This window comes from Ochotona princeps, chromosome 1, assembly GCF_030435755.1.
Source record: "Ochotona princeps isolate mOchPri1 chromosome 1, mOchPri1.hap1, whole genome shotgun sequence".
Lineage (NCBI taxonomy): Eukaryota > Metazoa > Chordata > Mammalia > Lagomorpha > Ochotonidae > Ochotona > Ochotona princeps.
Window position 1 is genome coordinate 115,006,144 of NC_080832.1, and position 26,051 is coordinate 115,032,194.

The 26,051-nt window shown below is 55.5% G+C and overlaps 1 protein-coding gene across 4 annotated transcripts; it reads left to right on the plus strand.

Annotated features, from left to right (window-relative positions):
* Positions 1–5,160: 5,160 nt before the first annotated feature.
* Positions 5,161–25,515, plus strand: NOTCH4 (notch receptor 4). 4 transcript variants are annotated; one of them, XM_004598759.2, is made up of 30 exons: positions 5,161–5,361; positions 6,106–6,187; positions 6,354–6,649; positions 7,230–7,577; positions 7,689–7,811; positions 7,913–8,149; positions 8,251–8,406; positions 8,744–8,938; positions 10,052–10,165; positions 10,565–10,678; positions 10,767–10,889; positions 11,732–11,888; positions 12,626–12,771; positions 13,021–13,173; positions 13,364–13,481; positions 13,726–13,813; positions 14,156–14,309; positions 16,210–16,394; positions 17,924–18,176; positions 18,378–18,490; positions 19,557–20,080; positions 20,533–20,916; positions 21,022–21,197; positions 22,010–22,229; positions 22,429–22,501; positions 22,592–22,730; positions 23,143–23,438; positions 23,636–23,783; positions 24,217–24,314; positions 24,495–25,515. In XM_004598759.2, exons 1-30 carry the CDS (start codon positions 5,283–5,285, stop codon positions 25,185–25,187), a joined length of 5,985 nt encoding a protein of 1,994 aa, XP_004598816.2. In that variant the 5' UTR covers positions 5,161–5,282; the 3' UTR covers positions 25,188–25,515. The 4 variants fall into 4 exon arrangements, 3 of the variants coding, with proteins under 3 accessions (XP_004598816.2, XP_058521052.1, XP_058521062.1); XR_009245505.1 differs by lacking the exon at positions 23,143–23,438 and having other exon boundaries at positions 24,495–24,528; XM_058665069.1 differs by lacking the exon at positions 24,495–25,515 and having other exon boundaries at positions 23,636–23,805.
* Positions 25,516–26,051: the final 536 nt, after the last annotated feature.

Here is a 26,051-nt window from a genome sequence, read left to right on the forward strand (position 1 = left end):
ATACTGCTGCCTGACCTGTCCCAGTCCACCCCAAGTCCAACTCTTACTAGTGGTACTGCAACCTGGCTCTGCTCAGTCTGCTTCCATCCCTGGCTCATGCAAACTGGTAGGTATTATAGCCTAACCCAGCATGACCTGCATTCCAGCCTGGCCTCGGCACCTGCTGTGGGCTCAGGTTGGCTTGGCCCTGCCTGGTCTGCCCCCCTCCAGAACCAACCTACACACTTGCCAATGGGTGGAGCTATCTTGCCCAGCCTGACCAACACACAGGCCTGAACCACATGCTCACCAATGAGAACTACAACCTACCAGATGAGTTTCCCAAGTTCCCCAACCAGGCCCACTCCCAGACCCAACATAGCCTGCCTCCTCCATCCCAGTCTTCATATGAGCTGGTGGAGTTGCAGCCTGCCCCATCTCACACCCTATTCTCAGATACACCTGCAGATGCTGCAGCCTGAACCTTCCCAACCTCATCCCAACCCCAGCACACGTGAGCATCAGAGGGTTCCGTGGCCATGCTTAGCTCAGCCCATCACTACCCTCAGCTCTTAAGCTATCAATGGGAATTGCAGTCCTACAGGGTTGGGCCCACAAATCCCCCACACAATCTACCCCCGACCTGGTTCTCTTGCACGCTGGTTAGTGTCATGGCCCAGCCTAGTGTTACCTGTGCGCTATTCCAACACTCACTGGTGGGGGTAATGTGATCTAGCCCTGCCATGCAGGCCCCAGCCCTAGCTTTTGTGTGGGCTGATTGTGGTGGTCAGTGGTGTTCCGTGCTAATTAGCCCAGCTCAGTCTCCCACATGGGCTGGTGCATCGGTCTGACCCATAAAGGTCCTCCAATCTCTCCCCTCCAAACTACCTGATCTCAGACACTTTGCTTACTTGCAAATACAGTGGCCTTGTCATTGGGAGTCCCTCAGAAGTTATTCCTCACCTGCAACATACTGCCTCAGCAGTCCTCCCTCCCCCATATCCCCCTGTCCCTTGCCCTAATCAAACCACAGTCCCAGCACCCAGGAGTGCATGGGTTCTCCAGCCCAGCTTTCTGAAGCCCAGTGGGTAGTGTGCTAATCTGAAGCTCTGCCTGCTCACCAGGGTGCCAAGCCCCTGGTACGCATGCTGTCCTGGGACCTTACCCCTCCACACATCCAAGAGCCAGGCCTGTTTAAGGCTCCCAGGTCTGATCCACCAGCATAACTGGCCAGCATGGTAACCTGGGCTCTCCCATCTCCTCCCCCAACTTTGCCCATGACCAAGCCCATGGGGGAAATCCCCAGGTTCTCTGCCTACCTGGATATGAACCCTCAGGTTCCTGTCAGTTCTATTCCCCTAGCCCCCTTCAAGCCCTCACCCCCCCAGGCCAACTGCGCCCAGCCACATCGATGTGGAAATGGCAGTGGTTTTGATAATTCTGAGACATTGTCAGCTTCATTGCACCAAGAATGAAAGAATCTTTCCAAATTCTGTTGGTTGACAAAGTCCACCTTAGTGCGTCTACAGACCTAGACACCTACTGCAAAGCTTGGTCAGGAGAATTGTCCAATCTGTTCTGTTCCCTTCCTCTGATGAGGCACTCAACATCCTCTGCTGTTGTGGATGAGCAAGCTGTCATGTCCCCTGTGTGCATCTGGACATAGTATCAGCATCTTTTGGCTCAGGGAGAGTGTATAGCTCTGCACATCTAAGTAGGAACACAGAGCCCTGCCTAAGGCAAGATCAGACTGGAGTGGACTACACACCTTCTTGACATTGTCCTTAATGCCACCCCATCACACTCCAGACTCCCCCTCTACCTGACCACTTCTCTGTCACTGCTGCCATTGCTTGTATATTCCAAGCTCCAGCCTGGGTGCCTGGCCTCCTCTTCCACAAACTGCGAGAGTCAGCAGCAGGACTGAAGTGACACCTTCAGTCCTTTCCACCCAGACTTCTTGGTTGTTCCAGAATCCCAGGGCTTCCCCTGAATTTCCGTTCACTACTCAACGACACCAACTCCTTCAGTTAGCAAACCAGAGAGCCCAAAAGAAGGGACTTCACACCAGCCTTTCTCTTCCTCATTTTTTGGTACCCACAGACACCTCCTCAGCTAATGAAGGTGACAGGAAAGAGACAATGACACCAACAGGACAACAGGACAAAAGCACAGGCAGAAAGCTCATATAAGAAACGTGAATAGGACTGGCACTATGGCACAACAGGCTAACTTTCATATGGTGCCAGTTCTACTCTTGGCTATTTCATTTTCAATCCAGAAGGTCCCTTCTTAAGGTCTGGGAAAGCAGCAGAAGATGGTTCAATTGCTTGAGTCCCTGAGCCCCTGGGGGGACCCAGAAGAAATCTGACTTTGAATCAGCTCTGCTCTGATCATTGCTGTTATTTGGGGAGTAAACCAGCAAACGGAAGATTTTTTTGTCTGTCTATCTCTTTTTTTTTCTCTGTAACTTTGCCTTTCAAATATATTTTTTAAAAAGAAAAAAGAGGGGGCATGGCGCAATAACATAGTGGTTAATGTCCTCACCTTGAACACGCCAGGATCCCATGTGGGCACCAGTTCTAATGCAGGCAGCTCCACTTCCCATCCAGCTCCCTGCTTGTGGCCTGAGAAAACAGTCAAAGATGACCCAAAGCCTTGGGCCCAAAGCACTGGCCCAAAGCACTGGCCGTTACAGTCACTTGGGGAGTGAATCAATGGACGAAAGATCTTCCTCTCTGTCTTTCCTCCTCTCTGTATATCTGACTTTGTAATAAAAATAACTCTTTTTTAAAAAGTGGGGTGATTATATTAAGGCCATCATTGTGGAGCAACAGGTTAAACTGCTGCCTGCCATGGTGATTCGAGTCCCAGCCACTCCGGTCCAATCCAACTCTCCACTGATGTGGCTGGAAAAGCAGTGAAAGATGGTCCAAGTGCTTGAGTCACTGCTACCCGCCTGAGCTCCAGGTTCCAGGCTTTGGCCTGTCTCAGCCCCGTCATTGCAACCATTTGGGGAGTGAACCAGCAGATGGAAGCTCTCTCCCTTTCAAATATATCAAATTATATGTTAAATGTCAAAATAATAGAAGGTGGGCCTACTGCAATGGCTCAGTGGCTAAATCCTCATCTTGCATGTGCCGGGATCCCACATGGGCACCAGTTCGTGTCCTGGCTGCTCCACTTCCTATCTAGTTCCCTGTTTGTGGCCTGGGAAAGCAGTCAAAGACAGCCCAAAGCCTGGGAACCCTGCACCCGTGTGGGAGACCTAGAGGAGGCTCTTGACTCCTAGCTTTGGATCGGAGCAGTTCTAGACATTGTGGCCATTTGAGGAGTGAGCCAGCCAACCTAAGATCTTTCTCTCTGTCTCTCCTTCTCTCTGTAAATGTTCCTTTTCAATAAAAGTAAATGAAACTTTAAATAATAATAATAATAGGCAAGGTAAATCTAAAGAATTGTATCCATATTAAACCAAAGATTTGACAGCTAAAAATAACGCAGGATCCTAGATTTGATTATAGTATTATTTCAGTCTGAGCTTTCTGATTTTTGATGTGCCACATCAGGGGGAAAAAAACAACAAGGAAGCATTCTTTCTTAGGAAATTCTCCCTGATAGACCTGTGCTGAAGGGACCGCTGTGTGCTGGTGGAACACATTCTCACAGGGCGGTGCTCAGGCGCCGGGGCGGCAGCTGTGAGCACCTGCACACTGGGGGACACACGGCTCCTGCTGATACTTCCTGCCACCCCAGGCCCTCAGTCCTCTGAACCACTGGAGGAACTCGGTGAATGGCTGACCCCAATTCAGTCAGCTAACTCAACAAGACAGAATGGCCTTTTCTGGACCAGGAATTCCCGTTTGGGATTTTATTTACTTGAGTTTTGTATTTTGAAAGTTCTTATGTTTATTTACAGAGGCAGAGAGAGATACACAGAGAAAGAGAAAGACCTTTCTTCTGCTGGTACACTGCCCCAGATGTCCACAACAGCTAAGCTGGGTCAGGTAAAGACAGGAGCCAGGAGCCTCTTTTGGGACTCCCACATGGATCCAGGAACTTGGGCCATCGTCTGCTGCTCCCCCAGGTGCGTTAGCAGGGAGCTGGATCAAAAGTGGAACAGTCGGGCCCGGCGGCGTGGCCTAGCGGCTAAAGTCCTCGCCTTGAACGCCCCAGGATCCCATATGGGCGCCGGTTCTAATCCCAGCTGCTCCACTTCCCATCCAGCTCCCTGCTTGTGGCCTGGGAAAGCAGTTGAGGACGGCCCAGAGCTTTGGGACCCTGCACCCGCGTGGGAGACCTGGAGGAGGTTCCTGGTTCCCGGCATCGGATCGGCACACACCGGCCCGTTGCGGCTCACTTGGGGAGTGAATCATCGGATGGAAGATCTTCCTCTCTGTCTCTCCTCCTCTCTGTATATCCGGCTTTCCAATAATAATAATAAAATCTTCAAAAAAAAAAAAAAAGTGGAACAGTCAGAAATCAAATCAGCCCTCACGCGTCACAGGCAGCTGCCTGACCCACTGCGTTACAACACCGGTCCCTTGGATATCATGCCCTGACTGCCTCCCACAGACCTCTGCAGTGGAGGAAAGCAAAGATGGGGGTGCAAAAGCTTCCTAAATGCAGTGTTTGCTGCAGATAATCCAGACTGCGATATTTACAGCAGAGTGTATTCAGTTTCATATGTTCCCTTCCAAAGGACAGCCAAGACTTCCCCCAAACCATTCCACAGAGGGATAAAAAGCAACCTCTGCAAGGATCACCCTAAGGACCAAAAGTCCCCAGGGACCTCCCCCAACCTCCCAGGGAGAGCAGTTCCAACCAGGACAACTCTCAGCTCCTCTGAGAAGCATTGTCCCCTGAGAAGACGAACCCACTCCTCCGTGCCAGGCCCTGCGCCTCAGGCACAGGGACAGCCACCTTGCCACTCCCATTTCTAGAAAAAGAGAACCCACATCCACAATGAGAAAAGCTGGAACTGCCCCCCAGGGGGCCCCTTGCTATTGCCTGCCCTCCAGCCACACAGCCCAACTCCCCCCACCTCCACTTCCCCAGGGGTTGTCAGGGACACAAAGGCCCCTCCCTCACCCCCCCAATGTCCCTCCACTCGCCCCCCCTCCACCATCACTAGGGTGTCCAGGACATTGTGCGACTCAGGAAACAGCTCAGACTGAGGTTTGCAGCAGGCCAAGCAGGAGGAGGAAGGGCCAGTGGGAGCAGAGGAGGTGGCCCTGGCTCGGTGAGGGCTCTGAGGGTCCCTGCCCGAAGAGGGTCCAGACTGGGCTGGAGGCACAGGCCCTGGAATGCAGCCACCTCCTCTGCTACTGCTGCTGCTGCCGCTACTGCTGCTACTGCTGGGTTTCCCAACTGTCATGACCAGAGGTGAGGCAGGGGGTGGGAGTGCAGAGGGACCCAGCTCCCTGTGGAGACTGTCAGGGAGGGTGGGGGAAAGGGCTGTAACCCCAGGCCCCCCAGGGCCCTGCCTGAAGGAACTTCTCAGCCTTCCCATAGAAACAGCTTGCAGGGAGAGGCGACCCTGGCACTGGAAGTGCACAGCGGCTTTGGCCTGGAGCCAGGCATGGGGACTGCTCACGGGGGCAGGGAGGGGTGCACACCCCAGTCAGCCCTGGAGACAAGAGGCAGCAGGATCTTGCAGCCTTATGGTGGGAAGGGGGCAATACTCTGACCACCTCCTAGGGAGGGAGATGAGTGGGGAGTTAGAGATGGAGACACGGAAGGTCAAGGGCCCAGCCCTTTCCCAGCCCAGTTGTCCCCACCCCCCAGATGGCTCTGTGTTAGGCCCTTCCGGGAGGAAATCCCTTCCACGTCCCAGCCATTCACCTCCCTCTCCACCCCCCTCCTGCTCTCTGTTGTCCCGCTTCCGAGGGAGGAGCCTGAGGTGGCCAGAGAACAAACAGGAAGGGGAGCGGGGTGGGGTTTAGTAACTGAGGCCTGAGCCATCCAGGGCTGAGGCATGGGGAACACGTGGGCACAGGACACAGGAGCGTGAAGGACCCCTAGTCAGGGCAGGTGTGAAGGCTGCTCTGGGCAGGCCTCCCTGGGACAGCTTGGAGAGGAACCCAGAGGCAGCACCTCACTCCATCTTCTCTCCCTGTCCACCCCTAGGGCTGCTGTGCGGGAGTTTCCCAGACCCCTGTGCCAACGGAGGCACCTGCCTGAGCCTGTCTCAGGAAAAAGCGACCTGCCAGTGAGTGCACCTTATGAGAGAGACTGGAGGAAAAGGAGGAGGCAGGGTGGGGGAGGCGCAGGTGGGAAAGAAAGAGGAATGGGTGAGAGGTGGCAACACATGAAGGCCTGGGAGGGAGGAGGAGAGGGACAGGTGGAGTGAGCTCTCCCCTCTCACCCCTGCCCAGGTGTGCTCCAGGCTTCCTGGGGGAGACATGCCAGTTTCCTGACCCCTGCCAGGACACCCAGCTCTGCCAGAATGGGGGCAGCTGCCAAGCCCTGCTGCCTGCCACGCCAGGCTCCCCCAGTCCTCCCTCTCTGTCGGCCCCCGGCTTCTCCTGCATCTGTCCCCCTGGCTTCAGTGGCGAGAAGTGCCAGTCCCAGCTCGAAGACCCCTGTCCTCCCTCCTTCTGTTCTGAAAGGGGCAGCTGCCACATGCAGGCCTCCGGCCACCCACGATGTTCCTGCCTGCCTGGCTGGACAGGTAAGTGCTGTCAGGGGCAGTGAGGAGGAGGAAGGCCGGAGCAGTGGGCTAAGCTGTGAGGTAGCAGAGGCAAAACCGGAGCCTGGGATGTTGGCACCTCTGAGGACAAAGGCCGTGAGACTCAACTCTGCTGTCCTTACCACGGTGCCCACGGCTGTGAAGTGAGTTTCCTTAGTGCTATCCAGGTGGTTACACTCACCTAAAGATCAGGACATCAGTGTCAGGGAGCCATAATGATGCACCTGAGGATCAGAGTCAGCTGTGGCAGTGCAAGGTGCCAGCCCAAGCCTTCAGACGCTGAGTGGCACCCACTGCCCCAAGGAGGCGACCACTGAAGGAACCCCTTGTTCCCAGTTTTCCCAGGCAGGGCCCATTGGCAGTACTCCACCATTAGGTACAAGTACTATTTGGGGTTTATGTTTGTTCCTGATATATCCTCCCAGGGCATGGGGAAACTGAGGCAAGGGAAGCTAGAACAGAACAAAAAGAAGTGCAAAAATAGAAATAGTCCAGAGAGAGCTGTAACCTTAGATGGGCTAGAACCCAAGCTGGAGAGAGCTCCTTCCGCCCTCTGCCTCAGGTGAGCAATGCCAGCTTCGAGACTTCTGCTCTGCCAACCCCTGTGTCAATGGAGGTGTGTGTCTGGCCACGTACCCCCAGATCCAGTGCCGCTGCCCACCGGGCTTTGAGGGCCACACCTGTGAGCATGACATCAACGAGTGTTTCCGCGACCCCAGCCCCTGCCCCAAAGGCGCCTCCTGCCACAACACCCTGGGCTCGTTCCAGTGCCTCTGCCCCGCAGGACGAGGGGGTCCACGCTGCGAGTTTTGGGCGGGACCCTGCCCCCACAGGGGCTGTCTGAATGGTGGTACCTGCCAGCTGCTGCCGGGGGCAGACTCCACCTTTCACCTGTGCCTCTGCCCACCAGGTATGTGCTCTCAGGGTTTTCTCACAGCTCATCTCTCTGAGCAGGGAGGGTGGTCTCTCTTGGCCTCGCCCTCCTCTTCTCCCCCACAAGCTGACCCCTTGACCCTGCCAGGTTTCACAGGCACGGAGTGTGAGGTGAACCCAGATGACTGTGTTGGGCACCAGTGTCAGAATGGGGGAACCTGCCAAGACGGGGTAGGCACCTACACCTGCCTCTGCCCGGAAACCTGGACAGGTAAGTTGTTTAAGTCACCAGGGGTACAGAGGGTCAGCCCATGACCTCACGAGCTCCCTGGTCTGGCCCTGGTCCCCTGCCCATCCTCCTGCCCCCCACAGGCTGGGACTGCTCAACAGACGTGGATGAGTGTGAAACACAAGCCCCCATACGCTGCAGAAACGGGGGCACCTGCCAGAACTCAGCAGGCGGCTTCCACTGCGTGTGTGTGAGTGGCTGGGGGAGCGCCAACTGCGAAGAAAACCTGGACGACTGTGCTGCGGCCACTTGTGCCCCAGGCTCCACCTGCGTTGACCGTGTGGGCTCCTTCTCCTGCCTCTGCCCGCCTGGACGCACAGGTGTGGGGACAGTGGAGCCAGCAGGCAGGAAGGTTCCGAGGGGAGCACTGAGGGCTTCCACTAGGTGGCCTCCGAGAGCCTCACCAGCCCTACCCCTGCAGGCCTCCTGTGCCACCTGGAAGACAGGTGTCTGAGCCAGCCATGCCACAGCGAAGCCCAGTGCAGCACCAACCCCCTGACAGGCTCCACGCTCTGCCTCTGTCAACCTGGCTACTCAGGGCCAACCTGCCACCAGGACCTGGATGAATGTCAGATGGGTGAGGTGTCCCCGTACCGCACCACACCCTGAGGTCCTGGCCCAGTTTAAGGGAACCTCTGCGTTGAAATTAGACGAGAGCACACTGGTTTTCAAATTAAGAACTGAGTCCCTCATTTTTCCTAGGATCTATCTGGTTTGGGTGCCTCAACCCCACCTGGCTCTCTCAGACGTACCCCCTTTTGTCTTACCCCAACTTAGAGATACAAGTTCCTGCCCCAGGGCTGTCTTATCTCCCGGCACCCAGGCTCATGCCTCCACCCTGACCCCCTTCCCACAGCCTGGCCTCTGCATCCTCCAGCCCCACCTCTTGACTCCCAGCTCTTCTCTCCTCCCAGCACAGCAAGGCCCCAGTCCCTGTGAACACGGTGGCTCCTGCCTCAATACCCCTGGCTCCTTCCACTGCCTCTGTCCACCTGGCTACACCGGCTCCCGCTGCGAGGCCGATCACAACGAGTGCCTGTCCCAGCCCTGCCAGCCAGGCAGCACCTGCTTGGACCTACTTGCCACCTTCCACTGCCTCTGCCCACCAGGTGCCAGCAGGATGGGGTCTCGGTGGGCAGGGAGGAAGGCAGGATATTGACATGAGCCCAAGGGACATTGCTCCTCACAGCAAGAACAGCCTTGAGCCAGTAGGGGTCAGTTTCTGCTCCCTCACGCCCAGATGAAAACACGGAGACACCCTGAACCCCTAGGAAGGCTAGCACAGATGGAAGTGAGGTTGCACATGGCTCACTCGACTCTAGGGGGCTGTCTTTCCTTTCATTTCATCATGGAGTGCGCAGCCCGTGGCAGGTGGAAGGGCAGTTAAAATTCCTCTGCTCAGGCATCACAGAACCAGACTAGCTTGCTTTGCACCAAGTACAGTGTGAAACTCTTCCATGCCTTCTCTTTTCAACAAGCTATGAGTCTATCTTGTCACTACACCCATTGCACAGAGAAATGAAATGACCTGTCCAACATCACCCAGCTAGCAGGTGGCATTGCCAAGATCCAGGCTGGGGACTCATAGTTAGAACCTCTTGGCTGCCTGGCCTCTAGGAGTGAAGCAACACCCAAGGATGACGGCTCAGGCCACCCACAGACAAGACCAGAAGAGTAGAACTGTCCAGAAACCCAAGGCACAATGTTGTAGATAGCAAAGACCTTCAGGGCAAACTCCCTTGATTCAGGGTGAAGTCTAGGAGAGCCAGTGAGGCCAAAGCAACAGAGCAAATACAGGAGCCACACACCTTCCCCGTGTCCTTCCAGTACCCCCACTGTGGACCCTCCAGCCTAGAAGACCTGACCAGGAAGGAGCAGGAGGGACTCACTCCCTATCCCCTGTCCACCTGGCTCCTGTGTACCCTGGGTGTCCTCCAAGGAGAGCCTGGCTCTGTGCACATAGCACTGTCCCCAGAGGCACCTTCCCCAGCCCTCCTCCCTGTCCCCAGCAAGTCCCCTACTTCCTGACCTTTCATCCCTGAAGGAGGCAAAGTACAGGCCAGAGGAGAACAGGAACCCAGGGTCATGGAGTTGGGCCCCCAAGCAGATGACAGTGGCCCATTGGGCAGGTTTAGTTCTAGAACACTGGTGTCATGGGCCGAGGGAGCAGCTGAGGCAGGGCCCACCCGGCTGAGCCTCTCCTCTCCAACATCTGGCCTCAGGCCTAGAGGGGCGGCTGTGCGAGGTGGAGATTGATGAATGTGCCTCAGCTCCTTGCCTGAACCATGCTGACTGCCACGACCTGCTTAACGGCTTTCTGTGCGTCTGCCTGCCCGGTGAGCTGCCACACCTGACCCAGGGCTCCAGACCTCCCAATTCAGCCCAGCAATGGCCTTAGGCCCCTTGAGTCAGGCTTTCTGTAGTCTGGCCTGGGAGTCGTTGTTTCTGTCCCCCCATCCACCTCATCCCTGTCCTGCCAAGTGTCCTTCCCAGGCCTAACATGATTGGGTTCTTCCACTGGTACCCCAAGATGGGTTCCATTACTATTCCCCTTTAACAAGAAGGCTGGAGCCCAGAAAGGCTGGGGAGCTTGCCCCACATCACGCAGCTACCTTTTCCATATCTCCCTCCTGTCACCCCATGCTCACCTGCCCTAAGTGTCTCCTCTGGGAAGCCCTACAGGTTCACCTGTATATACCTCATCCTTCTCTCCCCACCCACTCCCTGCCCCCCAGGATTCACAGGCACCCGCTGTGAGGAGGACATGGATGAGTGTAGAAGCTCTCCCTGTGCCAATGGTGGGCAGTGCCAGGACCAGCCCGGAGCTTTCCACTGCAAGTGTCTCCCAGGTATGCTGGGATTCAGATGCTGGATGTGGGGAACGGGGTAGGGCAGATATCTGTGCAGGTCACTGAGTCTCCCACTGCTGTGCCCCAGGCTTTGAGGGGCCGCGTTGTGAGACGGAGGTGGACGAGTGCCTGAGTGGGCCCTGCCCCCCCGGAGCCAGCTGTGTTGATCTCCCAGGAGCCTTCTTCTGCCTCTGCCCCACTGGCTTCACAGGTCAGCATGAGGAAGGGTGCAGCAGAAAGGCCTTGAAGGATACTGGAGTCCATTAGGGGTAGAGCACAAGTCCTTAGGGGGTGTCAGGACATGAGAACAGAATGCCAATGCTATCCTTTAAAGTTAATTCAATACAAAAACCACACAACCATGCAGCCATGGGGACAAGGGCATGGGTCACTGTTAGGCCCACAGTGGACCAAACCTGAATGGTCTGAGGAGGGCTCAGGGACAGTGGATGGGCTTAAAGGGCAGCCATGCACCTGCTCACCTAGCAAGCAGCTGTGAGGCGCTGGCTGCACCAGACGCAAAGTTCAACAACAGAACTGCTGTCCTCAGCGGCTTTAAATCAAATACAGAGACCAGCACTTTCCCTGTTGATTGTGGGCTCAGACAGGTGTCCTGAGAGGGGAATGTATCAGATTCTATCCGAGCCCTGAGACCCAAACAACCCAGGCTAAAGAGACAGGAAGGCTTCATGAAGGAGGTAATGGTTAAGCCATGTTGAAAACTGATCAGGAGTTTATCAAGACAGAAGCGAGGCAGCAGGTTTTAGTCGGAGATAACCCTGTGGTCAAAGGCATGGAGGGGAGGAAAACATAGCCCACTGAAGGGACTGCAAGAGAGGCAGAGCTCGGGTGCAATGGGGTTAAGAGAGAAAGCGAACCATTGTCAAGGGCCTTGCCACAGTGACTCCAGGGTGACACTCTGAGGAAGTTAGATGCTGTCCAGGAGGCAGCAGGGAGCCACTAGAGAGCGGGTTCATGGGAAGTGCACGAGTCATGCTGAAGAGGAGGACATGGAGGGTTCTGCTTCCTCTCTGACCCGCCTCCCTACCCCAGGCCAGCTCTGTGAGGCTCCCCTGTGTGCCCCCAACCTGTGTCAGCCCGAGAAGAGCTGCCGGGATCAGGAAGACAAGGCCCACTGCCTCTGCCCAGATGGGAGCCCCGGCTGTGCCCCTGCTGACAACTGCACCTGCCACCATGGGCGCTGTGAGAGGTGACGCCCCCTTCTCCCTCTCAGTCCCTTCCCCTCAGCCCTCCTCAACTCAGGTGGGGCAGGGCGGGTCTAGGGAAACAAGCAGTAAGAACAGGAAGGAAACAGCCAAGCTTTCAGGACATGCTGGGGTGGAGACTCAGCCAGGCCGTGTTCAAGGAGGAGCTCAGACTTCATGGGGGAAACGGAGCAGAGAGAAGAGCTCCAAGTGCCAGGGCCAGCTCATCGTTCACTCAGTGCCACTGAGCTCTGCTTGGCGTGGACACTGTTCCAGGCACAGAGCAACAGAGACAGGAGGCAGGCCACAGGGAGCTTCCACTCCAGTGGCAAACGGTAAGCACATAAGCAGCAAATTAGAGGATGCACACACACATATGCATACACGTACATATACACAAGCATATTTACATATATGCATACATATGCCTGCATGTGGATGAACAATGCATGCACATACATATATACCCACACTGACATACATGTACACATACATGCATGTGCATGTATAAACAAAACCATATACATGCATGCATATAAACATATACACATAAATGTGTGTGCATATACATACACACACAAGAGAAAGTGAGCAGGAGGAGGTTGTGAAGAGGAAAACGTGATGCTGACAGCAATGTCACTGAAGGCTGTGGCCAGCAAACGTCGAGGGCAAAGGTGTCCAACCCTTAGTAAAAAGCGAGGATTCACTTAAGAGGAGAAACCCTTTCTCTTTCTATGACCAGATCCTCGTGTGTATGTGACGTGGGCTGGACAGGGCCTGAGTGTGAGGTGGAGCTGGCAGGCTGTGTCTCTGCACCCTGTGCCCACGGGGGCACCTGCCACCCCCAGTCCTCCGGCTATAACTGCACCTGCCCCGCAGGCTACACAGGTGAGGCCCTCCCTAAGCCACAGACACTATGAGCCAGTCACCCCTCCCCCCGACCCAGTCAAAGGCAAGGCATGTGTCCAAAGGTTCTAGGTCTCTACCAAAGAGAACTGGGCATGGGCTGCAGGGGGGCACAGGTGACATGCAGGGTGGTGGTGGTACATCTGTGAGGGAGGGAGGAATAGAAGAAATTTGGTATGGGAGAATGGTAGGGTGGAAAGGAAGAGGGAAAGACCCACCTGTTTTTCTCAGGGCCCACCTGTAGTGAGGAGGTAACAGCTTGTCACTCAGAACCCTGTCTTAACGGTGGTGCCTGTAGCCCCAGCCCTGGGGGCTACTCCTGCACCTGCCCTCCAAGCCACACGGGACCTCAGTGCCAAACCAACACAGACCACTGTGTGTCAGGTAAGTGTCACTGTGTCCCGGGGCTCTGTGTCCCATGGGATGGAGGAACTGGGCAGGGTGTGCTAGAGCCATCTTCTTAACGAACTAATTGGATGGTGTGAGCTGTTGCTCTCTGGTGAGGGATGGGGGTGAGTGTCCTGTGTGCAGTGTGAGGTCACAGGCAAACAACACAACCATCACCTCTCTCCAGCACCATGCCTCAATGGAGGCTCCTGTGTGAGCATGCCAGACACCTCCTTCTGCATCTGCGCACTGGGCTTCCAGGGCCCACACTGTGAGGGAAGGACTCGCCCCAGCTGTGCAGATAGGTGAGCAGAGCACAGAGACCCCAGGATGAAGGAAGGGGGTCTCAACCCCCACCCCTCAGTCTCCCCATCCCTCCTCTCCCTCTCCCCTTGGACTCCAGGCTACCTCCAGGTCCACCCCTTTACTCCTGCTGCCCCTTCACCCCACTTGGCCATCTCCACAGTGGCTGGTTCCCAACGCATCATACTCCCTCCTGCGTGATCCCCAGACCTTCTTCCTACTGCACCCTGTCCCTGTCTTGTCCAGTCCCTGTAGTAACCGGGCAACCTGCCAAGACAGCCCTCAGGGTCCCCGCTGCCTCTGCCCACCTGGCTACACGGGAGGCAGCTGCCAGGTGAGCTGAGAAGGGACGGGGAGAGTGGGGAGAGCTCCAGTCAGCGCGGTTTGGGGAATAGAACATGGGCATTGGGAAGCTTGGGAGAGAAAGGTGTAGGGATCTCTGAGCAGGGGTGCAGGATGAGGTTTGCATGGAGAGGGAAGGACTGAAAACATCTAACTCCAGGGACTGCTCTGAGCTGGGAGTATCAAAGGAAACCAGAGAGGGTCACCTAACCCCAGGCCATTTGGGAGAGAGCTGCAGGAGTTAGGACAGGAGGAGGCGTAGTTGGCAGGGGACCACCTCCGGGCTCTCAGATCTGATGTACTATCCTGCCTTGTGTTCCCTCCCAACCCCCAGACACTGGTGGATCTCTGTGCCCAGAAGCCATGTCCACTCAACTCCCACTGCCTCCAGGCTGGGCCCTCCTTTCACTGCCTGTGCCTCCAGGGATGGACTGGGCCTCTCTGCAACCTGCCACTGACCCCCTGCCAGAAGGCTGCGCTGAGCCAAGGTACCAGCCCAAGAGACAACTAGGGGGCAGAGGAGGACAAAAGGTGTCCACCAGCTGAGAGGCAAAAACCACACTGACCAGTCACAGTTACTGATTCCACGGTTCAGCACCCAAGGAAGCCTGGCACGGCTGAGCCACTGTCACATGCTGAACACAAGGTCAGCAACCCCAACCAGCCAGTGAGCAGGCTCCGGTCTACACAACCGCCAGGGACTCACTGTGAAACAACCCAGTTGAGTCATGATCATCACAGCTATGCACTCTACCTCACTTTTTGCAAATGAGGTTTTTTTTTTTTTTTTTAGTTATTTGAAAGGCAAAGTTACAGAAAGAGACAGAATAGTCCAACCACAGATTCAGACCTCAAATAGCTACAATGGCAGGGGCTGGGCCAGGCTAAACGCAGAAGCTGTGAACTTCTTCTGGATCTCCCGTATAGATGCAAGAGCCTGAGCATTTGAACCATCCTCCACTGCTTTCCCAGTCGCAGGGAACTAGCTCGAAAGTGGAGCAACCGGCACTAGTACTCATGTGGTATTTGGCATGGCAGGCAGAGTCTTAACCCACTATGCCACAGCACCTCCAACCCCTCCACCCCCCGACTTCACTCACTTTGAGGTTACCCCCACCCCTTCTCCTCACCTAATTAAGCTCTGGTCTGAGAGGAGGTTGGGAAAGAGACTTGTGGAGTCAGAGCATGGCTGACAGAATCACAGGGAGAGAACAGCAAAGATGCAAAGCTCAGGAGACACAGGGGTCACTGGCCAAGCCACACACTTGAAGGTTCCCTCCCATTCTTTGATCCTGATTTGGTCTAAATCAAGGAAACAGGTGTTATGTTTGCAACTTCCTAATAAGCTTAAAAAGAGACTTTCTGCAGCACTGCCAGAAAGGACAAGAAAGAGGGCTCCCACACGGGATGGTAGCAGCCCCAAACCCTCTCATAGGGTCTGGTGACATCGGAACTACAGTCAGGAGCCCTGGGTGGTACTCAGAGATAAAAGGGTTGTAAATCTCCTTTTGGACTCAGGAGAGGAGCTTTCTCTGGTCCTTATCTAGTTCTAGCCTTGGCTCCCAGGCCTCTCTTATACCAGCCATCAGGGTTGTGAGCCCCAAAATTAGTTCAGATAGACAGATACAAATAAAGGTCAGCTAGTTGATAATCAGGCAGCTTGTTCCTTATTGATCAGGCTTCCCATCTGGCTTTTCAGATAGAGAGACATAGATATAGATACAGAAAGTCTGGAACAGCCAGGGAAAAGACCAATTAGCCTATAATCGCTCAGCCTGTACTTACCGGCCAGGCTCCCTATTTGTGTCTTCTGGACTTTACTAGGTAAGATGTAGAGTTAAATTCTTCCTCACTCACTGGGATGTTGGGGATTTCCCTGCTCACCTGCCTAAAACTTTTCTATTCTTCAATTGTTAAAATGCAATGTTCAGTAAAACCATGCTTAATCACTATACACTGCAAAGTTTAAATTGTGGCTTAATTTTCTTCCCCCAAAAACTTGATCAACTTATGACTGTTGATGCTGAACAAGATGTAACAGTATAGAAACTTTGATGTTAAGTTTGTACTTAGCTGTTATATATATGATGGATGTTAATGTTGATGCTTAAAAAAAAGAAAAAAATAATTCTGCCCTTAAAATAAAATGAATAAATCTTGAAAGAAAGAAAGGAAGAAAGAAAGAAAGAAATAGAGAAAGAAAGAAGGAAAAAAAGAAAGCTCATGGGGATGGGGTGGGGGGGAACCTGATTCTTTTATCCTTTGAGCGTAAGCAGATGCTAACTTCCCGAGCTCAGAGTGGGGCCCATGCAGAAGTGTCCACAGCCTCTTTTCCCAAGGTCAGGGCCCCTGACATTTATTCGTCTATGTTCTGACTTCTCTTGCCAGGCATAGAAATCTCCTCCCTGTGCCAGAATGGAGGCCTCTGTGTGGACAGCGGCCCCTCCTATTTCTGCCGCTGCCCCCCTGGATTCCAAGGCAGCTTGTGCCAGGATAAAGTGAACCCCTGTGACTCCAGGCCTTGCCAGCATGGGGCCACCTGTGTGGCCCAGCCCAACGGCTACCTCTGCCAGGTGAGAGGGTCTACAGAAGAGTCGGGGGAGGCAAGAGAGACCAGAAAAGGCTAGATGGGGGAGCAATAGGGAGCAAAATCTCCACGTATCCAATTCCTCCCTCCTCCACCCGACACAAGCAAGCAACCCCAGACACACCATTCTACCCTCTGCCCGGGGCCTTCCCCAGCACCTGTGACCAGACCTGTGTTGCTTACCACCAGCTTCCCAATCGCTGTCTGCCTCTACGCTGTCCTACAGCTTCACTCTGTGCCCATTCCTCTGCCAAAAAGGTTGGGCTGGCCTGTCACTGCCCTGCCTGATACTCTGGAGGAGTTGCCCACTTCTCTTCAGAACAGCCCAGCACAGCCAAGCACTGACTGCTTCGTGGGCCTCACCTGCTCCCAACCCCCAGTCTTTCATCTCTCTGCCACAGCAGCATAAGCATGCCACTGGCTTCTGGGCACACGACACATGGAGTCACGCCTCCTGGCCTGTGTCCTGGTTGTTGTATCTGCCTGGAACAGCCTTCCTCACCCATCTTTCACCAGGCGGTGCCCAGGAAGTGTCTTCAACATTTCCCCTAATCCTGCCAGGCAAAATCCTCACATTAGTGGTCCAAATCCCCAAGCTCAGAGAGCCAAGTTAGGGTTCAAGCCCAAGCTGCCTGAAGTCTGCACTCGGAGCACAGAATCCAAGCTTTCCACAGGAAGCGCAGCACAGCTCCCCAACCCCCTCTTTCTTCCACATTTCTTTTGTGAACATTTTCAAACACATCCAAAAATAACACACCACTGATCAATAGTGACCCTCCCTCTTTCACAGCACACCCACCTTCAGAGTTTTCCAGCCCCCCAGCCTCACTATCTCTGGCCACGCCTCCTGTCACCTGTGCCGGCACATTCCTGCACACGTGTAGACCTTGTCAATGACGCCTTTCTAACAGAGCTGCATGAAGCAATCAGATAATGGTTATGGGTTTTGGTTATGGAGTCACAAGTTGAAGTCTCTTAATCTTTCAGGCATTGCTATTTTTTCATCTGTAAAGTGGAGATCAAATGAGGTCATCCCCATAAAGTGTTGCTGGGAAGGCTTTTATAAAGTTCTGTGTAAAAAAAATCATGCAACAAACGCCATCTCTGGTTGACTAAGAGCTTTGTAGAAACAAGAACGATCTCTAGTTTTCTTGCTATTCCTAGTTCTTAAAACAGTGTCTGGCACCACGTAGGCATTTAATAGATGCTAGAAATTTATAAAGTATGAGGGAGCTTCATGTGCTGGTCCAGAAAGGAGGTTTTTACCGAAACAGAAGCTGAGCTGAGAGACCCTGATTGTGCAGGACTGGGGAGAGTTAAGTTGTGTGCTGCTGCATGATCATGGGTCATGTGGAGTTGAGGCAGAAGGGTCAAGCCATGCATGGCGGTGATGGATGCTGAGTCAGCTGACACTGTTGAGCTGGAAGGCAGGCAGCCAGGCAGCTGACCTGAGCTGGATACCTCAGAGTAGTGGCCAGGCTTACCCGTGGGTTCCCTGCCTGACTCTGCCTGCAGTGTGCCCCAGGCTACAGTGGACAAAACTGCTCAAAGGAACCTGACGCCTGTCAGTCTCAGCCTTGTCACAACCATGGGACTTGTACTCCCACACCTGGAGGCTTCCACTGTGCCTGCCCTCCAGGCTTTGTGGGGCTGCGCTGTGAAGGGGACGTGGATGAGTGCCTGGACCGGCCCTGCCACCCTACTGGCACCTCAGCCTGCCACTCTCTGGCCAATGCCTTCTACTGCCAGTGTCTGCCTGGATATACAGGTGAGCCCAGGCAGATCTTGGAGATCCCTACAATCCTACCCCATTAGGCAGTCTTGGCATCTCGCCCAGCCCCTTCCTCCACACCCAGCCCACAGGAGATGCCCCAGGAGGCCTTTGCCTCTCCAGCTTCTGCTGGGCCAGCTCCTTGAAATGAGGCAGGGACCTGCTCAATGTGATGCTTGCTCTTCCCCCGACACACAGGGCGGTGGTGTGAGGTGGAGACAGATCCCTGCCAAAGCCTGCCCTGTTCCCACGGAGGGTCCTGTGAGGCAACAGCTGGACAACCCCCAGGCTTCACTTGCCACTGCCCCAAGGTAAGAGACTACAAAGCTGCTTCCTGTGCAGCCCCTCGCATTTATGGAAGGCAAGAATGCCTGAGCCAGAACCTAGAGGGAGGCGTGGGGACGCAGCGCAGGGCACACCGCTGCTGGGGCCAGCCAACTCAAGAGCACAGTGATGCAGTCTCCCAGTAAGCAGTGGGGGAAGGCAGGATCCGCTGGTAGAGTGGACAGAATGTTCAGAAATCACAGGTGTCAAAGGGACAGTAGCAAGCTCCCCCAGGTCGAGCTGGGCGGCTTAGAGACGTTCTTTAATTCTGTATATGTGTTCATGGACATCAGATGCACGAGCTTGATTGTTCCTGGCATTCATTTAAAAAAATTTATTTTTATTGGAAAGCAGATTAACAGAGTTTAGAAAAACCCTCCATCTGCTGGTTCACTCCCCAGAGGGTCACAAAGGGTGGAGCTGAGCCCATCCAAAATTAGCAGCCAGGAACTTCTGGGTTTCCGATGCAGGTGCAGGGTCCCAAAGCCTTGGACCATGACCCACTGCTTTCCCAGGCCACAAGCAGGGAGCTAGATAGAAAGCAGAGCTGCCAGGACACAAAATGGCACCTCTGTGGGATGCCAGTGCTACACGGCAGAGGATTAGCCTGTTGAACCAACACACCAGCCCCTTTCCCTGGTATTCCTATTTTCTTATTCTCACACTTTTAACATCCAGGAACCTACTCAATTACAATATTAACAACTTAGAGCTACTTATGTTCTCCTCTATGCTGTTCTCCCTCAAGAGGAAGACATTTAATCCTATCTCCAAGGATTAAGATGATATTAGCTCCTGCCTGTTAACTATGTAGGCTTCTAGGACTTGCATTTTGATGCTGTAGGGACATGGCTGTGTTCACCCATCCTTACAAGATGTCCTTGTGGTGGTTCCAACACCCACAGAATGATTAACTTGATGGTCTCCAGGATCCTCCATATATATGAGAATTGAGGCACCTCTGTGCTATCCTAAATCAGGGTAGTCTACATAGATGGGGAGTGCGCAGAGCAACGCAAGGGCTGTCCTTACTGTCTCTCATCCCCTCCACAGGGTTTTGAAGGCCCCACCTGCAGCCACAGAGCCACTCCTTGCGGCCCCCATCACTGCCACCATGGAGGCCTGTGCCTGCCCTCCCCTAAACCAGGCCTGCCACCCTTCTGTGCCTGCCTCAATGGCTATGGGGACCCTGACTGCCTGACTCTGCTGTCCCCTCAGGGCTGTGGCCCCCCATCTCCATGCCTACATAATGGCAGCTGCTCAGAAACCCCCTGGTTGAGGGGCCCAGGCTTTCGATGCTCCTGCCCTCCTGATTCCCCTGGGCCCCGATGTCAGAGGCCTGGCACCCAGGGGTGTGAGGGCCGAGGTGGAGATGGGGCCTGCGATGCAGGCTGCAGTGGTCCAGGAGGAAACTGGGATGGAGGGGATTGTTCTCTAGGGGTCCCGGACCCCTGGAAAGGCTGCCCTTCCCACTCGCGATGTTGGCTTCTCTTCCGGGATGGACAATGCCACCCACAGTGTGACTCTGAAGAGTGCCTGTTCGATGGCTATGACTGTGAGACTCCTCCAACGTGCACGTGAGCTTAAACCCTTGGGAAGGGGAAAGCTAGAGGGGGCAGTGAGGGGAGGACAACGACCATGGGTGCCCCTGAGGTAAGGTGAGGCCTTAGCCTCCTACTTAACAACCACTGCGGAGTAGGCATAGTGGGGTGACCTGAGGTCTGGTATGAGGCCGGGCCTTTGTCTGGGCTGCTTGATCCATGGGAGGTCAGGCCCCAAGTCTGCCTCCCAAACAGTGCCTTGGACCCTTCTGTAGGATGACAGGGAGCTTGAGAGGGGAGAGAGACTGGTAGGCTCAGGAGATGGGTGTACATGGACACCAGAGTGGGCGCACGACCATCCAGAACATCACAGCTGCTTCTGATCAGCAACTCGAGTTCTAGAGGCCAATGTCAGAAATTCTCCCTGGGGGTAGAGTGGGGAGTCTGATTTCTGGGGATCCTGAGTACCCTTTCTTCTCACCCCACAGTCCAGCCTATGACCAGTTCTGCCAAGATCACTTCCACAATGGGCACTGCGAGAGAGGCTGCAACACGGCAGAGTGTGGCTGGGATGGGGGGGACTGCAGGCCTGAGGGTGGGGATGCCACAAGGGGGCCCTCCCTGGCCCTGCTGGTGGTGCTGAGCCCCCCAACCCTGGATCAGCAGCTGCTTGCCCTGGCCCGGGCGCTGTCCCTGATTCTGAGGGTGGGACTCTGGGTAAGGAAGGATGGTGATGGCAAGGACATGGTGTTCCCCTATCCTGGGGCCCGGGCCGAAGAGGAGCTAGGAAGAACGCAGGACCCCTCTCATCAGGAGAGAGCAGCCCCTCACACACAGCCCCTGGGCAAGGAGACAGACTCCCTCAGCGCTGGGTAAGATGCTGAGCAGAGGGTGGGGATCGAATGCTAGTTTGTTTTTCTTAATGGGGGCAGTGGGCAGGAAGGGTGTTAGAGACTGACACTGGTTCCTCTCTGCAGGTTTGTGGTGGTAATGGGTGCGGATTTATCCCACTGCGGCCCTGAGCATCCTGCATCCCGCTGTCCCTGGGACTCTGGACTCCTGCTCCGCCTGCTGGCTGCCATGGTGGCGGTAGGGGCCCTGGAGCCCCTGCTGCCTGGGCCTCTCCTGGCTGCTCACCCTCATGCAGGCACCGGTAGGTGATCCCTCCACCTGCCCTCACCTGTGCTCCCAGGCCAGCTCTCATGTGACAGGCAACAGAGAGCCAACGGAACAGGGCAACCAGAACCCGAAGTGTGCTTTGTGAGGACTTCACCTCCATCCTCTCCTTCCTTCCAACCCCAGCTCCTCCCGCCCCTTGGTTCTGCAGTCTGCATCCTTAGATCCCTAACCTCTTCAGCAAGCCTGGCCTTTGGCTTCATCTTTTTTGTTTGCTTAATGATTTCTTTTTATTGAAAAGGGAAATTTTACACAAAAAAGGAGAGACAGAAAGTTCTGTCTGCTAGTTCATTCCCTAAGTGACTGCAACAGCCAGAGCTGAACCAACCCAAAGCCAGGATCTTTGGAGTCTCCCATATGGGCACTGGGTCCCAAGGCTTTGAGCCATCCTCTACTGCTTTCCCAGAATACAAACAGGAAGCTGGATGGGAAGTGGAGTATAGCTAGAAACAAACCGGTGCCCATACAGAATGCCAGTGCTTGCAGGTGGAGGATTAATCTGTTGAGCCATCAGCCAAGCCCCTCCTGCTTATCTTTACTGATAAATACCCAGAGTCTATCAGATGATTCAGGGCACATAAATGAATACTGTCTCAGGGGGATGCTCACATGTGCGTACACCTAAGCATTGTGATGCTGGTAACTCACTAATCTTCCCAGTACCCGCCTGAAACAGGCACTTTATCTCCTTGTATAGATGAAGAAACAGCCAAGGAGGAGCTCCTGCATCTGCCTAGAGGTCTCACAGGCATGGCCAGAAATGACCTGTTTCACTCTTGCTCCCACCAGCACCCCTCACCACCCAGCTCCCCTGGCCTGTACTGTGTGCATCCGTGGCTGGGGTGCTCCTCCTGGTCCTTGGGGCTCTTCTGGTCCTCCAGCTTGTGCGGCGCCGACGCCGGGAGCACGGGGCCCTCTGGCTGCCACCTGGCTTCACTCGACAGCCCCGGACCCAGGCAGCTGCCCGCCGCCGCAGGCCCCCCCTGGGCGAGGACAGCATCCGCCTCAAGTGAGAGTGAGGAGGAGCCCAGGCTCTGGGGGATGAGGAGTTTGGGTCTCTAAGGATCTCTGGTCTCTAAGGATCAGAAGTGATAAGAAATAACATTGCAGATATTGATGATGGGAGGGAGAGAGGAGCAGGAAGGCTGCTGGCCAGCATGAAGACCCGAGGTCATAACCCCACAGATTCTCTACCCATCCCCTTCCAGGACGCTGAAGTCAGAGGCAGAAGTCGATGAGGATGGAGTGGTGATGTGCTCAGGCCCGGAGGAAGGAGAGGAGGTAAGCCAGGCAGAATGGTCCAGAGCAGGTGGAGTGGGGGAAATCAGAAGTAGATGAACCGTCTTTACCAACCCTCACATGTGTTCCCAGGCTGAAGCAGCAGCGTCCCCCTCCACGTGCCAGCTGTGGCACCTGTCCGGTGGCTGTGGGGGGCTCCCTCAGGCAGCCATGCTAACCCCTCCCCAAGAGTCTGAGAAGGAGGCCCCTGATACGGACATCTGTGGCCCTGGTATGTGAACCAATCTAGCCAAGAAAATGGAAAATAAATTATCAGAGCTACAGAAATCAGACAATAAAGAGGCTTAGATCAGGGGCTGTCCTAGCAGAGTCTTAGGACTGCATCACCAGGGGGACTGGTCAGGAGGAACACAGCTGGCTCAGAAATGGGAACAACTGTGAACACACCAAGTGAGCGTGACCCAGACTCCAGTTGCCCTAGAACTTTAGGGAGTGTGGGCTGCTCAGCTCCTTTCACAGACCAGGAACCTGAGATAAGCAAAGTTAACGAAAACCACACAAAATTCACCACCAGTACTTAGCTTCCCAACACTCCAGCCGTGACTGTCTGAGCCTTGTGTTCATACCTCCCTGTCAGTGTGTCCTCTGGTCTGACCCATCGCTCATGTGTTACCCACACACAGATGGAGTGACCCCCATGATGTCAGCAGTCAGCTGTGGAGGAGTAGAGTCCAGGACCTTCCAGGGGGAATGGCTGGGGGGTCCTGAGCCCTGGGAGCCTCTGCTGGACAGGGGGGCTTGTCCCCAGGCTCACACCGTGGGCACTGGGGAGACGCCCCTGCACCTGGCTGCCCGATTTTCCCGTCTAACTGCTGCACGTCGCCTGCTTGAGGCTGGAGCCAACCCTAACCAGCCAGACCGGGCCGGGCGCACCCCGCTGCACGCTGCTGTGGCTGCAGACGCCCGGGAAGTCTGCCAGGTCAGCACACACGGGGTCTCTGAAGGGAAGGAGGGAAAAACTGAAACATCAACCTGGGCTGAAACATCCTCCAGAAAAAGAATGGATGTCAAATAAGTGCAGGGAGCTAGATATGGTTTGGGGAAGTGAAAGTGTGCAAGACCTGAACGAGCAGCTCAGGGTCCCCCCGATGTCACAGGCCTTCTCTGTCCCCACAGCTCCTGCTCCGCAGCAGACAGACCGCAGTGGATGCACGCACAGAGGACGGCACCACGCCGCTGATGCTGGCCGCTCGACTGGCGGTGGAGGACCTGGTGGAAGAACTGATCGCAGCCCGGGCAGACGTAGGGGCCAGAGATAAACGGGGTATGGAAGGGTGCTAGAGAAGGTGAGCAGATGCGGACAGATGTGGGGTGGCAGGGAGCCCAGCTGGAGGCTGGACACTCCCTTGGAACCCTGCTGGCCTGCTGTGCAGTGGCAGTAAGGAGCCGTCCTCAGCCATCCACACTGCTCCAGGACAGAAAAAGCTGATGCAGGACAGTGCCTGTGGGAAAAGAGAGGGGCCTCGTGGGAGGTGGTCTCCCGATTCCACCGTCTCCAAAACAATGCCCCATTGTCCCTCCCGCGCCAGTGACGTCACCGGGCCAACGCTTCCGGCCTGCCAGCGGCGGTCGCCGGGGCAACCCTTTCTGCCTTTCACAGATCCCAGCAGCCCTCCCTCCAAGGCCAGAACCCGTGAGAAACCGGAACCCTGGCGTCTCCCCATCCGCGCCCTACAACCTTCCGCATTGTCCCCTAGGAAAAACCGCGCTGCACTGGGCTGCAGCTGTGAACAATGCCCGCGCCGCCCGCTGCCTTCTCCAGGCCGGAGCCGATAAAGATGCCCAGGACAACAGGGTCAGGCCGGACAGGGCCCCTCACACACACAAAGGGGGGTGCTGGAGAGATGTAAAGCGCGGGAAGACGGCGAAAAGTGAAGGGGGTGGGACCAGCGGCCCAGCAGGAGGGGTCGGGGAGGAGTTAGTTCTGTGGGCTGGGCCTTCCCTGACTCGGCCCCTGACGTTTTCTCCCTGACAGGAGCAAACACCGCTGTTCCTGGCGGCCCGAGAAGGAGCCGTGGAGGTGGCCCAGCTGCTGCTGCTGCTGGGGGCGTCCCGAGGGCTGAGAGACCACGCCGGGCTGGCACCCGCAGACATCGCCCGGCAGCGGAACCACTGGGACCTGCTGACGCTGCTGGAGGGGGCGGAGCCGCTGGACGCGCGTCACAAAGCCACGCCGGGCCGCGAGGCCGGCGCCCTCCCGCGCGCGCGCACGGCGTCAGGAAGCGTGCCCCCGCGCGGGGGCGGGGCTGCGCCGCGCAGCCGGACGCTGTCCGCCGGGGCCGGCCCACGAGGGGGCGGTGCCTGCCCGCTCGCTCGCCCAGGGTCCGTGGACTGGGCGGTGCGCAGGGGCGGGGCCCACGCGAGGTGCCGCAGCCAATCCGGAGGCGCTGCGGGCGGCCCGCCCCCGCGCGGCCGCGGGCTCTCAGCAGGCATGCGCGGACCCCGGCCCGTCCCCGAGGCGGCGCTAGGAAGGTGCGGGGTCGCGGCGGGGTGCAGAGCCACGGCCTCCCCGCAGGACTGGCCGTGTGACTGGGTGCCCCTGGGAGCCGGCGGGCCCGCCTCCTGCACGCCGACTCAGCCTCTTTGCCTGACTCCGTCGCCGGAGCAGGGATCCCCTCAAGTGGTCTGCTCCGTGCCCCTGGACACGGGAGGAGAGAATCCGAAATAGAAGGCTGCGAGGGGGACCGGGACTCAAAAGATGACCACCCATTACATGTCAGGCAGCCTGACTCTAAAATCGAGCCCCCAAAGCGAGACGTCACCCTGTGCCCCCACTGCCCTCAAATGGAGGACAGATATTTATTATTGAGCACCTGCCATGTGCCAGGTGCTGTGTAGAGGCTGTCCCTTGGCCAGGGGCCACTCCAGCTGATAACTCCTTATATTCCCCAACAAAGAAACTACTGCAGAGATGAAATCACTCTTCCAGCCAAAGCTATCTATTTAAGAACCCCAAATTTGTCCGCAAAAATAAATAAAGGCTCATTTAAAGTGTTTCGTTTTTTGAAGGGGTTGGAAAATAGAAGGGCAAAATAAAACAGGAGTGCCCACAGTTTTCAGAATTGAGGTACAGGATTTCGATGGGGTCATGAGGAAAAATAAGTTTGTTAATTTAGGGCCTCATCTGGAAAAATTCTGCTAGTTCAGGGAGACCCCATTCAAACCATTTCCCTCATCCAAAGGCCTGTGAGATGGAGAGAGCCGTCTTAAAGTTTATCACCCTTTGACCCATCTTTAATGTTAACAGGCCTAAGACAGAGGCACAAGGCATCTTGAAAGCCAAAAATAACCAGACTCTTTGCCAGCCGCTTTATTACAATTAGTCCTCACAACTCCACGAGGTAGGTGTGACTGAAACCCCAATTTAACCTTTCAGAGACGGACACCGAGATTTTACTTGCCCAAAATTGCAGGCATGGAGTGGTAGTGCCAGTTCTCATCACATTCCATGTTCTAGGTCATTCAGCTCTGAAAGCCCAAACAGCAGGTTGCCCTTCAGTGGTCCCCAGGGCCTGTTTCATGCCCTCTTTGG

Bases quoted from the DNA above. Each gene is read 5' to 3' on its own strand.
- NOTCH4 (XM_004598759.2), top strand. From the start codon at position 5,283: ATGCAGCCACCTCCTCTGCTACTGCTGCTGCTGCCGCTACTGCTGCTA. The intron at 20,081-20,532 runs GTGAGCTTAAAC...CTCACCCCACAG, and splicing joins GAGACTCCTCCAACGTGCAC to TCCAGCCTATGACCAGTTCT. The intron at 20,917-21,021 runs GTAAGATGCTGA...TCCTCTCTGCAG, and splicing joins ACAGACTCCCTCAGCGCTGG to GTTTGTGGTGGTAATGGGTG.